At 48.6% G+C, this 13,936-nt stretch overlaps 1 protein-coding gene across 2 annotated transcripts in view; it reads left to right on the forward strand.

The window, feature by feature from the left end:
* Nucleotides 1-13,936, forward strand: part of srcap (Snf2-related CREBBP activator protein) — a 26,545-nt gene continuing 12,609 nt past the window's right edge. Inside the window, exons 1-19 of one of the 2 annotated variants that reach the window (XM_062560166.1) lie at nt 1-242; nt 1,505-1,581; nt 1,795-4,427; nt 5,118-5,390; nt 6,146-6,331; nt 6,425-6,565; nt 6,748-6,952; nt 7,443-7,612; nt 8,333-8,417; nt 8,523-8,612; nt 9,889-10,062; nt 10,147-10,409; nt 10,961-11,138; nt 11,271-11,407; nt 11,579-11,748; nt 12,488-12,817; nt 13,166-13,352; nt 13,433-13,602; nt 13,720-13,865. In XM_062560166.1, the coding sequence (XP_062416150.1) occupies nt 2,136-4,427; nt 5,118-5,390; nt 6,146-6,331; nt 6,425-6,565; nt 6,748-6,952; nt 7,443-7,612; nt 8,333-8,417; nt 8,523-8,612; nt 9,889-10,062; nt 10,147-10,409; nt 10,961-11,138; nt 11,271-11,407; nt 11,579-11,748; nt 12,488-12,817; nt 13,166-13,352; nt 13,433-13,602; nt 13,720-13,865 (5,197 nt within the window). In that variant the 5' untranslated portion in view covers nt 1-242; nt 1,505-1,581; nt 1,795-2,135. Of the gene's footprint in view, nt 243-759; nt 1,358-1,504; nt 1,582-1,794; nt 4,428-5,117; nt 5,391-6,145; nt 6,332-6,424; nt 6,566-6,747; nt 6,953-7,442; nt 7,613-8,332; nt 8,418-8,522; nt 8,613-9,888; nt 10,063-10,146; nt 10,410-10,960; nt 11,139-11,270; nt 11,408-11,578; nt 11,749-12,487; nt 12,818-13,165; nt 13,353-13,432; nt 13,603-13,719; nt 13,866-13,936 lie in introns of those variants that run through there. The other variant, XM_062560167.1, reaches the window with a different exon arrangement.

The following is a 13,936-nucleotide window of genomic DNA, read 5'->3' on the forward strand; positions in this document are numbered from 1 at the left end:
GCAGCAGCCGTCTCTCCACCATTTCGCTGCGTAAAGTCCCCTCCCCGCGACCGCTACATTCTGCGCCGAAACCCAGTCTCTCCCCGGTCCGTATTTTAACTTCTTCCCACCGACCTAGTGGTACCTCGTTGGGTACCGGGAGACAGTTTGGATTACTGGCATTACGGATTGAGTACGATCTTGCGCGGATGACGACTCCTTCAACGAGAATTTAGTAAAAGAAAATCGGTCGGAAATTTCAGGTAGGTGGGAACTTAAGATGGCGGCATTGGAGAGGGAGGAGGGCAAGGAGGAAGTAACGGGGGAATCAAAGGGGGGGCTCGGACTAACGAAACGACACAATCGGACTTCATTTCACTTGCTCCTATTTTACCGTTTACTTAATCGAAGTGTGTAGACACTACCTTCGAGCCGAGACCGGAAACCAGCGTAAAACTCTTCGACACTGAACACATTCTAATTTAAACGAAAAACGTTGTAATTAAATCAACTTTTCCTTGTGTCGCTTTTAAAGAGCAAGCCGTTGGCCTGAGTTGGTCCCCCTAAATCCCCCCCGTGTAATCATTGCAAAATGTGTATGGAAGTTTATAACAATGTTTTGTTTTCTCATTTTTCACTTGTTCTGAAAGCGATATGCATTAGCGGCTAATACTGACTAATTTAACCTATTTATTTTCGCTTAGACGAGATTTGACCCCACACAATGACGTCACGAGTGATTGCCCCCCCCCCTCCCCTCTCTGTGTGGTAGTGCATGCAGAAGCGGGGTTTTAATGCGACTTTTCAGATGATTTCTGTGGTTCTCTTGGCAAAGTAACTTACTCAAATGTGTCGGCACAATCGGGCTTCTTTGAGGGGCTAGAGCGTTACGTAAGCATGGGGATGATGGGGCGCCTGCGCATAAAACGAACGCACCCCGAGTAACTCCTCTATCCCGCTAGTTAGCAGCGGTCCTTTTCTCTTTATTTAGTGCCACCCCGAGCAGTATGTTGTTGTGTGGAAGCTAACGCTAGCCAGCTATCCACGCTAGCCAGCTAACCACACTAGCCAAACTAGCGGGCGTTAGCCTGCGACCGTTTCAATGGGTCTTTTTTTGTGACGATTCGCGGCTCCCAGCTGGTGGTAGTTATTGATCACGTCAAGATAAACGAGGAGGAGGGGGGGGGGAGTCGATTCCATCCGTCCGTATCGGTCCAATGCACAACGTGACCACTGAATAAAGATGCGATTTACCAAAGGTAGATAAAACGCACCTGCGCGCCTGGTCGCACCGGCTTTAAGGCTGTGAGCGCGTGCTGCAGGGTTTCCCAAACCCCCTTCCCGTGGGGCGACCGCGGCAAAATGCAAACACCGAGGGGTATTACCACAATTTAATTATCATCATTATTATTATTATTCTTGAAAAGCGTACATATATGCAATGCTAGCACGTTATAAATCCTGAAGCGAAAATCTGTGCAGTTTGATTTCTAGATAATGAGGTTGTTTGATTTTGCCTCCACAGAATATGTGTAAGGGACCCTAATTTCAGCATCCTGGAAGTAGAAAGCACAGAAGATCTGTGTCTCACACCACAGACAGGTGAGAAGTTGCTAAACATACATACATGCATACATGCACACTCTCCATGTCAGCTGACTTTCTTTTGTTTGCAATGTTTCCTCTAAGATCGTGAACCATACAAAGAACTGCCTACTTTATCAATACAATATATTTAGTTTTATTAACATCACTGCCAAGTTATGTTCATTTCCTTGGTCCAGACACTTGTTTAACAACCTGTGTCTCCCACAGGTGCAGTGTGTAGCCGGAGCAGCGCAGAGGAAGGACGCACCGGGGAGGAGGTGGTGCGGCAGCGTGCCCCTCCGGCTGTGGATGTGCTGGGTGGAAACCCCCAGGCTGCACAGAATGTGGCTGGGGAGTCGCCTAAGCGTGGCCCGCAGCCGGTCGCGGCTGCCCCCCGCCCGGTCCCTCCGCTTGCCCGTCTGTACGCTGTGCCACCGCCGCAGAGCACCGACGATTCGGCGTTCCCCGGCGCGGACAGCGCCCCTCAGCTTCTCCCAATCCGCAGCGAGGTCAGCTGCGTCGGAGTTTCGAGGTCTTTGTCGACGCCCCTCCTCAGTTCCTCCACTGGGATGCAAAGACCTCCCGCTCCCCTCTGTCCCCCACGCGCCGCAGATACCCAGATCGTTAGCCCCTTGCAAGGGTTGCAATACGGGTCACAAACTGATAAAGAGCGAAGCCCCTCAAATAGTCAGACAAACCAGGTTCAGACACCTGGAGAGATGGCCGGACTTTTGGTTACTTCGGGGACTACGGAGAAACGGTCTGTCACGTTGGAATATAATCAAGAGACTGGAACAAACGTGGAACGTGGTGGAAAAGCGCATGCAGGCGAAAATATTCTCCTCCCCAAATCTCAAATCCGTTTCACAGCATCATCTCCATCTGTCCCCCAACCAGTTGTTGGCTTCAAAGTCCGAGACACCGCGGAACCTCTGGAGGTGTCTGCCAGGGACCCACTTTCATCTCTGCCCCCTTTACCCGCATCGGGCACCTGCGACATTAAACAAACTGACCTGTCAAACGCACATCCCGACCTCACCGGAGAGATACAAAAAGCAAATTGTTTGGAACCCGTGGAAATGTTTGATGGTGCAACGAAGCTTGTTGACGCGTCTCACAAAGATAGGCAACCATCATCTGCTGAAACGCTCGAGACCGGAGAGGCGAGGGAACGGCCTCCTAAAGACGCCGACGTCCAGAGGACTTGCGATCAACTCGAAGGAGTGCAGTTGGAGACTATTGTGATGGAAGAGCAACCCAACTCCTCCTCGCACGACTTCACGGTGCTGCCAGAGTGCTACTCCACGCAGGAGGGCTCCTCTGACTCTTCTTCCGCGGGACTGGCCGTCGAACCAGAAAAGTCTCTCCCTGCTGACGGAGTCCCGGAAACAACAACAACAACAACAACAGCGACCCCCGAGCTTGTGCATTCGGCCGCAGCGGAAGAAATCGTGGTCGTCAGAGAGGATGCACACATCACCGGGGATTGGACCAACATGCACCTGAACCAGAGCTTCCTGCTGCAACGGGAAGACGGCAGCGTCTGCGAAGCCGCCATCATCAACGAGCTGAGCGCCGGCCTCGCCGCCGGGGAGCCCAAGCTGTACGAAGACGGCGTGCAGGCGGCCATAGAGTTGGACTCTCAGCGTGTGGAGGTGTACCAGTTCTGCACCCTGGTGGAGGAGGTTGCAGAGGAGACGGTGTGCGCCAGCAGCAGCAGTGCGCTGGTGCCTCACTCTCCGGGCTACGAGGTAAACTTATTCAACGCGTTGCTCGAACACGCCGAAGAGTACATCGTCAAAGAGGAGCTAGATCCGTCTGACGGCACCGTTACCCACGGCGCCGCTGTCATTATTTCCCAGCAGCCCTTGACTGCATCAAACAGCAATTCCACTAATCTGTTCGTACAAACCTCTAGTTCAGCTGCTGTCGGGCAGCATTTGGTGTTGGAAGCGGAGCGAGCCGGTGAGGTGGTAAACTCGGGGGAGGTTCGGTTAGTTGAAGTTGCGGCCGACACGTTCGCTGTAGAAGAGGCAGAAGTTGGACCACAAATGGTAACATCACAGGAAGTGAGTGAATCTCCTGCAGTTGAAACGGTTCCCACTAAACAGGAAGTGGGGGCGATGTCTTTCATATCCCCAGTGGTTCTCGCCGGTCAGACTGTTGCGGGCGCCGTAGTGCGCGAGGCCTTGGATTCCTCACGGGATGGGGCCACAGCTTCGACAGAGACTCCATCGCGGTGCATCAAGAGCTTTTGCGTGGCGGCCGAAACCAAACCGGAGGCTCTCGCCGCCAACCGTTCCTCTGGTTTCATAAATCCAAAGCTGCTCCTTCTCAAACTGGGAGAAATTCCCCTCCTGAAACACCCTGCCTCCCTTTCGGCCCCAGCGTCCGGTCAACAGAATCCGTCCGGCAAACTGGCCAATGCCCACAGCTCCTGGTCGGACACCCTGTCCGCCTACTGCCTTCCCCAAACGCAGTGCTCAGTTGATAAAACGTCTTTGCCCGCCACAAGTTGTGACGCGCTTCACCCGGATCAGACCGCACCCGTCTCCCCCAGAACGTCACCGAACAAATCTGACAACGAGGCCTTAACCGCTGCACAAAGTTCGAGTGCAGCCAATGCCGCCGCCCCCGGCTGTGCTCCGACAACCAACGTACTTTGCGTGCTCCCGGCATCGGTGGAGAGCGAGGCCGCGGCGGGCTCCGCCTACGACGAGGAAGAGAGCGAGGACATGGAACAGGATCCCGAGGCCCAGGAAACCGCTTCGGGACAGATCAGCAGCCCGGAGGAGGGCAGCGACGAAGAGCCGGATGCTGACAAGACGGAGAGCGAGATGACCCCCAGCTCTCCTTCAAAGGTATCACCACGGCCCTTTATGAACTAGTATGTGGTTAATACTCATGAAGTTCAGTTTCTGGGCGTCCTATCACCTGTTGAAGATTCAGTGGAATGGGTGCTCTTTGCACTGCATTCAAAGATGCATAAAAATTTCCATTATGCAGGAGAAAATTGACCTAAAAGGAAAAACTCACAGATGCAAGTAAAAGCACAAGGCTCATAATTCACCTTATGATTCATCGACTTAAAGGCACAATGAAAGCGCAACCAGGGTTATTATGTCTCCCTGAGGGTGAAAGCCAACTCCGCATTCCCTCAGTGTAGAAGGAGCTCGCTCGTCTCGTGGCGTCTCCGGTTCTGTGTCGGTCATCTTCGCTGCTTCTACTTGGAGTGAAGGTCGACTTCTGTAACTTGTTAGTCAACCCCTCAAAGAGACGAGTCTGTTATTACACCATCATGTTGTGCACGTTAAGTAAGTCTGCATATTTTCACTGACTTAAAAAAAAAAGAGAGGGAAAAAAAAGACCATCCTCCTGCTATTTGATTTGAATTCTGCATGAGAAGAAAGCTGAAGGAAGAGTAACAGATGGCGGGTTTATAGTTCTGGGCCGTGTCTGGATGTGTGCTACTAAGCTTTCTCATGCATACGCCTTTTATCGCAGCAAATCTGCTTTCTTTTGCCTCACCGTTTTTCTCCCACGGCCCTCAGGTGAGCCAGTGGATTGCGGACAGGATCAACGAGAATGCGTCTCCCGTCTCGCCCTCCGCTTTCCCTTCTTACCCGGGCCCCTCGCCCTCCAGCGACTTGTCCAGCCAGCGGCGGGACAAGTCCTCGCCTCTACGGGGGCCTCACGGGAAGTTTGTGTCTCCTACCTCCGTCGGCGGCTACAGTTCCTCCTCCTCCTCCCCGCCGGATCAGGCCGCCACCCCTCAGCGACCCCGCGGAGAGCGCCACACGGGCATGGCAGAGCTGGCTAAACATGTGAGCGAGCCCTTAAAATACAGTAAATACATTGAAGATGGAAAGTGTAATTTTGAAAACTTGTTATCCAGTTTTTGCTGTGTAACCGTCATAAAACACAAAATGGCCGACTTCCTGTTTGGTTTAGTGCAGACCTCCCAGAGGAATTCATGCCGACTGCTTTGTCCTCCAAATTTCAAGCGCTGACCAGTCTCCCAAGCACCTTGTATGATAATAATAATATACATTTGAACAATATGTCCTTTTGTGCTCGTGCCTAATAATAATGCGTTGTATTCTATTTTTAGAAGCAAGGCAGCGGTGTATAAGAATAATACTTTTTATTCTCCACACATCACAAAGTGATGGCTCTGAGACGTACGTTAATCTCACTGTCGACGTTCAACCTCTCACTTCCTTTTTACAGACTGAGAACAATTGTCTATTCAAGTAAAAATGCCTTTAAATAAACTTGTAACACTTTGTGTGTTGATGAGACACTTGGACTCAACACTTTTCTTCAACTAAACTTTAGATTTTTAACAAGTTGATCTAAACAGTCCTGATGGAGAAAAGTCTTGGAGAAGCAGATTTGCACATATGTTAGCATGCCGTTATCTCTGTACTACAGAATACACAAACATGCTAACTGCTGTGTGCCGTTGTTTTTGTTTTGTTTTTTTCACCCACCTCTCACATTCTACAGGAACATAGTTGTAGCTCGTTAATGCGTTGGCAGGGTTCACTGAGTGGTTTTGGCCGCTGTGTGTCCGTAGGAAGCGGACATCGAGCATCGAACCCAGTCGCTGAAGCGGGAGGGCTTCTGGTCGACGAAGCGCCTCACCCGCCTGACGGAGCCGCCGCGGCCCAAGGTGCACTGGGACTACCTGTGCGAGGAGATGCAGTGGCTCTCCGCCGACTTTGCTCAGGAGAGACGGTGGAAGAGGGGCGTGGCGAGAAAGGTGGGTGGAGCTTGTTTTTGTATCTGGAAATAAGCGTTTTTACCGGTATGCTTTTAGATTATGTGTTTTGATGTGTTCTTTTTTTTTTTTTAGGTGGTACGAATGGTGATGAGACACCATGAGGACTTGAGGCAGAAAGAAGAAAAGGCCAAGAGAGATGAGCACTCAAAGATCAGAAGAGTTGCCTCCTCAATCGCAAAGGAGGTCCGGGCCTTCTGGAGCAGCGTGGAGAAGGTACAGATGATTCATCTTTAAAAAAAACGAGCAAACAAAACATTCTGGCTGTGGAAGATGAGATTTGAAAAGCACTGCGTGACACATGCATGCACACACTAAATAAATGAGAAAAACAAAATATTTATATATACTTGCAAGTATTCCACCTAAACAGCCATGTTGTCTCTTTCTCAACTAAGGTGGTACAGTACAAGCAACAGTCCCGACTGGAAGAGAAGAGGAAGAAGGCTTTGGACCTACAGCTGGACTTCATTGTCGGCCAGACGGAGAAATACTCGGACCTCCTCAGCCAGTCACTGGCGCCCAGCCAGCCAGCTGAAGCCGAACCTGAGCACGTATCTCAGACTCCCCAAAAATCTGCGCCGTCTGCCACCGACGAGGATGGTGAGGAGTGTTTTGAAATGTCTGAGGCGTGAGGAGTTGTCATGTGCTCTGTCCGGCACAGCGTTCCCACGGATACGTGCCGAACGTTACTTGGCACCCGCCGGGCTGCAGGCTCGTCGGACCTGTCAGACGAGTCTCATTTTATTGTTGGCAGTTGATTGCCGAACCGTGAAGGTGACTTTTGTTTCCTTAGACATGGTGGTGGCTCATATTAGTAGTCAAGTAAATATCGGGCAAGGTTTTTTTTTTTTTTTAAAGAGTTTGATCAGTCTGTTTTACCATCAAGTATTGCAAGTTCACACAAAAGGTGTCTTTTGAAATTGCTTCCAATAACTGAAGTTTCTTGTCTTTGAGCACTGCAGTTTAGCCTCCACGTGGTGTCTCATGAACCCGATCTATCAAACGCCTGTTTCCTTGCTGCTGCGCTGAATATCCAGCAAGCGCGAGTCATTTTGCATTACAAAAAGGAGTCCTTGTTTTGTCGGTGCAGACAGAGACTTTGAGCCTCCCTGTGAGGAGGAGGACGACGAGGAGACCATCGAGGTGGAGGAGCAGCAGGAGGGCAACGATGCAGAGAGCCATCGCAGGGAGATCGAGCTGCTGAAGGAGGAGGGCCTGCTGCCCCTGGACCAGTTACTCAGCACCCTCAAGCTGGCACAGGTACTGAGTGGATAGTCTTGTCACTTTAGACGTTTAAATACAAATCCACTCCCCGGCCACTTTATTAGGTACACCTGTTCAATTGCTTGTTAACAGAAATTGCTAAGTTCAAATCGAGCATCAGCAAAAGACCTCACCTGGTGGCACTAAGAACAGGAAACTAACCACAATTCACACAGGCTCACCAAAATTGGACAACAGATGATAGGAAAAACATTGCCTGGTCTGATGAGTCTCGAGCTGCGACATTCAGATGGTTCAGAAGGTTAAGGCTGGTCGTGTGACGGTGTGTGTGCGCAACATTTTCTTGGGACACTTTGGGCACCTTTAGTACCAATTGAGCATCGTTTAAATGCTGCAGCCTACCTGATTTGTTGTTGCTGACCACGTCCATCTCTTTATGATCACTGTGTACCATCTTCTGATGGCTACTTCCAGCAGGATAATGCACCATGTCACAATGCGTTCACTGTACTCGTCATCACCAGATCTCAATCCAGTAGAGCACCTTTGGGATGTGGTGGAATGGGAGATTTGCAACATAGATGAGCACGGGACAAATCTGCAGCATCTGCGAGATGCTATTGTGTGAAAAAGAACCTTCACTGTTACCTTATTAAAGCTACATAATAACACTTAAATAGATGTCGATGGTAATGCCAATAAGAAGTCTGTATAAAGATTGTAAATAATAACAGTAACATTGGTTGGCTCCAATAGGAGACGGGCTCTGATGAGGAATGCTCTGATGTAACCTCTTCATCGGTGGAAGAGGATGGTGAATTCACTGCCAATGAAGAAGATGGTAAGGCTCCCTATAGCGCAAGAAACTATCACTAAACTCTTGTTAATGTGTATTTTGTTGAGGTGCAGTCAGAGATGTTACACATATTGTTGCTTCTTCCTCCAGCTCAGGATGAGGAGGACACCATCGCCGCCCAGGAGAAGGTCGAGGGTCAGGTGGATCATGCAGAGGAGCTGGACGACTTGGCCAAAGAAGGTATTGATGAACAAAAAAAGTGTTAAAGAGCCTGTTTTTATGTTTTTGATTTGAAGACTTTTCAAGTGCTCCTTTGATGTCTGTTTACTGCGTTAATGGCTTTAACTCACGGTTTGAATCACTTACATAACATTTGAAAACCAGTAGGAGAAATGTGTTTTAAATAGGGCTGTCAAATGATTAAAAATTTTAATCAAATTAATCAGAATTTTCAGTGGATTAATCATGATTAATCACACCTGAATCCTAACCATTTTTTCTTTCTGAAATGCATACTAAAGATAAATAACAGGACACAGATACATAATTATTATCATCATTATTATTTTTTACATAAATACATGTTATTGATATTTGATTTTTTTTTAAATAATCAAAAAAATAATGCACAGATTATTATCAAATAATCAAAGCAATGTTATTTGATAAGTTACAGACTGATTTCCCTGCATGGCTCTAGAAGGGTCTCGAGCCTCTGCAGTTTATCCCACTCTGCTGTGAGTTTGTGCTCCTGATGGTCCAGGGCTGCGATGACCAGACATGACCAGACATGTCAACCCTCCCGAATTTCAAAGCCCCTCCCGAAAATCTCCCGGACCGACCTTTCTCCCGATTTCCACCCGAACAACAATATTGCTGCACCACCCGTCACTGGGCGCGCTGTTTCAGACCGAACAATAATAAAGGTTACACCTTGAAGTCGAGCGCGGCGATTAGAACGACTGGCGCTGCAAAGAGGGGAGGGAGGGGGGGGGAGGGGCGGGTCTCTGACTTGCTGAACCTGACGGCCTGACATATGCCTGCAGGTGGCAGTAATGTGTTGTAAAGGATGAAGTGCATTCCCTAGAAGAAGAGTCAATTTCCTGACCTGAATCATTTGTCACACTACGCATGCGTGAAATGCGTCAAAAAAATTTACGTAATTAACAACAAACAGCTAATTAACGCCGTTAACGCGCTATTTTTGACAGCCCTAGTTTTAAATTGAAGTTTCTTTTGCCTCTTTAAGGCCTCACCACAAAACGTTTCACGGTTTTATTTGTATAATTTCATAAAGATTTGGGTTCTTCTTTACTACTTCAGAATCAACTTTGATGCTCAGAGGACAAATGCAAGTTCTCAAATGTGCCAAAATGTCCAAGTCAATGTTTTTTTTTAAATATGGTCTCTGCACACAAGTTTAAAATATTTAGTTGTGTGGTATAACAGACGTCACTAAATACCACTCACAGGAGTTTAGAAACTGTTTTTTTACAACATTTTCCCGCCCTCGTAGGTGACATGAGCGTTGAGGAGTTGCTGGAAAAGTACAAAGGAGCGTACGCCTCCGACTTTGAGGCCCCGTCTGCATCTGGCTCCAAAGACGGCTCCGATTCGGAGGTGTCTGGGGACGAGGAGGAAGAGACCGAGGAAGACGAGAGTGACGCAGAAAGCAACAGCTCGTCTTCCGGTGAGAAGCAGCTCATTTGTGCGTGCTTCTTTTATTGCAGGCTACCTACTTGTACTTAATACCACTACTTCACATACTTCTCAGATTCCCAAGGAGACAGCGGAGCAGAGGACGATAGTGAGGAGGAGGAGGAGGAGGAGGAGGAGGAGCAGGAAGAGGAGGAGGAGCAGGAGGACGAGGAGAGTGAGGAGGAGGACTGCTGCGGCGATGAAGGGATGGAGGTGTTGCTGAAGGAGGGGGACAACAGCCCCCCCTCCTCCAGCTCGCGGCCCAAGAAGGAGATCAGCCACATCGCTGCGACAGCAGAGAGTCTGCAGCCCAAAGGCTACACGCTGGCTACTACAAAGGTCAGTCGAGAGGGAATATTTTCACCCCAAGTCGATCAGTAATGGAGTTTGAAGCCTTCTGTGGGGACCATGAGCTCTACAACGGTACCTCTTATTTCAGCAAAGACTAAAAGAAACTATAATCAACAGCTTTGCTTCTTTATTTCAGACTAATTATCTTGTAGTGAGTTTCTTATCAAAGCCAACTAATAATTTCCAAACAACGTAACGTTTAAATGTGGTTATTGCAATTAAATCACAATTGAAATGTTCATTTGTTTGGAGTTGCTGTAGTAAAGTAGATTCATCCAGCGGATCTGGTGAAAAGCCTCCAAATGATGTCACGAACACCAACACGCCCACGATTGGCTTTCCAACATCACAACATGTTTAAAGCTGTTCTACTGGTTATTTCTGCCATGATCTGTTGTGGAAAGAGACAGTCTGTTTGAACCCCCCCCCCCCCCCCCCCCGCCTGCTACATCTGCTTTCCCTTTTTTAATGTTCTCGTAGTTCATGAGTTTGAGTAATCACTCAACCTGGACCCTTCATTTTCTCTTTTCTATTAAAAGGTCAAGACCCCCATCCCGTTCCTGCTTCACGGCACGCTGCGAGAGTACCAGCACATCGGACTCGACTGGCTGGTCACCATGTACGAGAAAAAGCTAAACGGCATTCTAGCTGACGAGATGGGTTTGGGCAAGACCATCCAGACCATCGCTTTGCTGGCTCACCTCGCCTGTGAAAAAGGTACACAAAAAAAAAATGGATCCTAGGGCTTTTTAATACCATTTATACAAACGGGCAATTTATTTTTAGAGAGTTAAACACGAATGTTCCTTCTTTTCTAGCTGCTTTTATCATTTGACATATTGTGTTCAGGTAACTGGGGCCCTCACCTCATCATCGTCCCCACCAGTGTGATGTTGAACTGGGAGATGGAGCTGAAACGCTGGTGTCCCGGCTTTAAAATCCTAACCTACTTTGGCAGTCAAAAGGAGCGAAAGCTAAAGAGACAGGTAACACCTTTTAGTGCCCCTAAAGCCTTATGTTCGGCCTAGGTATTATGTTATTGTGACAGGTTTGTTTTCAAAATGTTATCTTCATGAACCTGATGCAAATGTTTCTTGTCACTTTTGAGTCGTACTTGACTGTCCATTGTTTTATTTATTCCCCCCCCCCCCCATCAGGGCTGGACTAAGCCCAACGCCTTTCACGTGTGCATCACTTCCTACAAGCTGGTGCTGCAGGATCACCAGGCCTTCCGCCGAAAGTCCTGGCGGTACCTGATTCTGGACGAGGCCCAAAACATCAAGAACTTCAAGTCGCAGCGTTGGCAGAGCCTGCTGAACTTCAACAGGTCAGTAGAGACTCAGTTAGAAAATCTGATGGAATCCAAAGTTTTGCCAAATTTAAGAAAGAGACAGACGTCATCACTGCTCTCAGCGGTGAAGCTGGACGGGTTACTTTTTCATGACAGGCGCGTTGAATGTTATGTAAAACGTTTAAGAAAACGGCTAAAAATCTTTGTATTTTAGGTGTAATTTTGTCCATTTCTTTCCAAAGTAGAGTACACAGAAATTATATAATATTATTGCCAGCTGTATGATATAATAACCAAAGGGACTGAAATAATCATGAATTTCTTCTTGGAAATCAGGCCTGTGGGTGGAAAAGCTGAACAGGCGTGAAAATTGAGCTGCTGGTCACAAACGGCCATCCCCAAAACACACCGGAGCGCTTAAAACTGTTTACCCCTCGCTGTGAATGTTAACCCGCCAGTCTCACAAAAGGAAATTACTGTCAATTCACCATCATTTGACTGTGAGCATAATTCACTGTAACACAAAGCTCCAATGTGTAGCTTCCGCATACAAGCTGCTTCTTCTGTGTTGGTCAAAAAAACAGCTCAGAGGTCAAAGGCCCCCATTGAGTCCCCAAACTCTGATTCGGTCAAATGATTCTCTCGAGACCAAAACTAAAGGGAGAGTGTTAAGAATAAAATCAATCAATCAATCAATGCATCCTTTCCGATCGCGGCTGCCTCAATCTCCCTGCATGCATTTTAAAGGTCTTCGATGTTCTTTTCTTCTCCTCAGCCACCGGCGACTGCTGCTGACGGGAACCCCCCTCCAGAACAGCCTGATGGAGCTGTGGTCTCTGATGCACTTCCTCATGCCGCACGTCTTTCAGTCCCACCGCGAGTTCAAGGAGTGGTTCTCCAACCCGCTGACGGGGATGATCGAGGGAAGCCAGGAGTACAACGAGGGCCTGGTCAAGAGGCTCCACAAGGTGCTGAGGCCCTTCCTGCTCAGGAGGATCAAGATCGACGTGGAGAAGCAGATGCCTAAGAAATACGAGCATGTGGTCCGCTGCCGTCTCTCCAAGAGGCAGCGGTTCCTCTACGACGACTTCATGGCCCAGGCCTCGTAAGTCCGGAAGGAGAATTCCCACAAACCAATGAATCCAACCTGAAGTTTGTGTCTCAGTTGTTTTTTTTTTAAAGGACGACAATATAACATGATCAAGTATTCAGTCTCGACTCTCAATAATTAACTCTGGTGCATAGATTAACACGTTCATTTTAACAGCCCTAGTTATCATCATGTAATGTTCGGAATAGTTTGAAGCTACGGTCAAGACCTTGTAAGGTTTCAATTCACACGACAAACCCCTGTTTACCCTTTTGCAACCTCATCTTCATCATTTCCAGAGGAGTCCTGGTGTTTCTCACTGCCCTGGTATCAATAGTTTTGTCTCTCCGCTCTGATTGAAAGGACCCGGGAGACGCTGGCCAGCGGTCACTTCATGTCTGTGATCAACATCCTGATGCAGCTCCGCAAAGTGTGCAACCACCCGAACCTGTTCGACCCCCGCCCCATCCAGTCGCCCTTCATCACCAAGCCCATCGTTTTCCACACGGCCTCCCTGGTGCACGACGCCCTGGAGGTCTCTCCTCTGAAGGTCAGTGGTGCGCCGAGGGAGGCATTTGCCCGATGACTCAACGTTGTGATGATGTGACACTTTTTCTTTCGCGTCCTCAGCGCTGCGACCTTTCCATGTTTGACCTTGTGGGTTTGGAGACCCGCGTGTCCCGGTACCAGGCGGACGTCTTCCTGCCACGTCACAAGGTCCGCCGCCAACTCATCCAGGAGATCCTGGAGTCCCCTGACCCCCCTCCGAGACCCAGACCGGTCCGCATGAAGGTCAACAGGTAAACGGGACAACTGCTTATACGTGAAGAGCTGTTAAAAGCTGTCTTGGCACATAAAACAGCTGTAGTGAGTCTGTTAGATTAATACAAATTATTGTGTGTGTTTGTGTGTTTCAGGATGTTCCAGCCACCTCCGAAAAGTGAAAACCGACTTCTGATAAACAAACCAACCTGCTCCGTACCTCCAGCAGCACAGAACCCCAAACCTCCTCCAGTCCCCGAGGTCTCCTCTGCTCCTCAACCTGCTCCCGTGGTCCAACAAGGCAAGTGAAGCCTGAACGCTATGTCCGAGTATTTTGACCCATCGTTCAAACACAAAATGATAATTATGGTT

The sequence above is a fragment of the Pungitius pungitius genome, chromosome 21, assembly GCF_949316345.1.
Source record: "Pungitius pungitius chromosome 21, fPunPun2.1, whole genome shotgun sequence".
In the NCBI taxonomy this organism is placed as follows: Eukaryota; Metazoa; Chordata; class Actinopteri; order Perciformes; family Gasterosteidae; genus Pungitius; species Pungitius pungitius.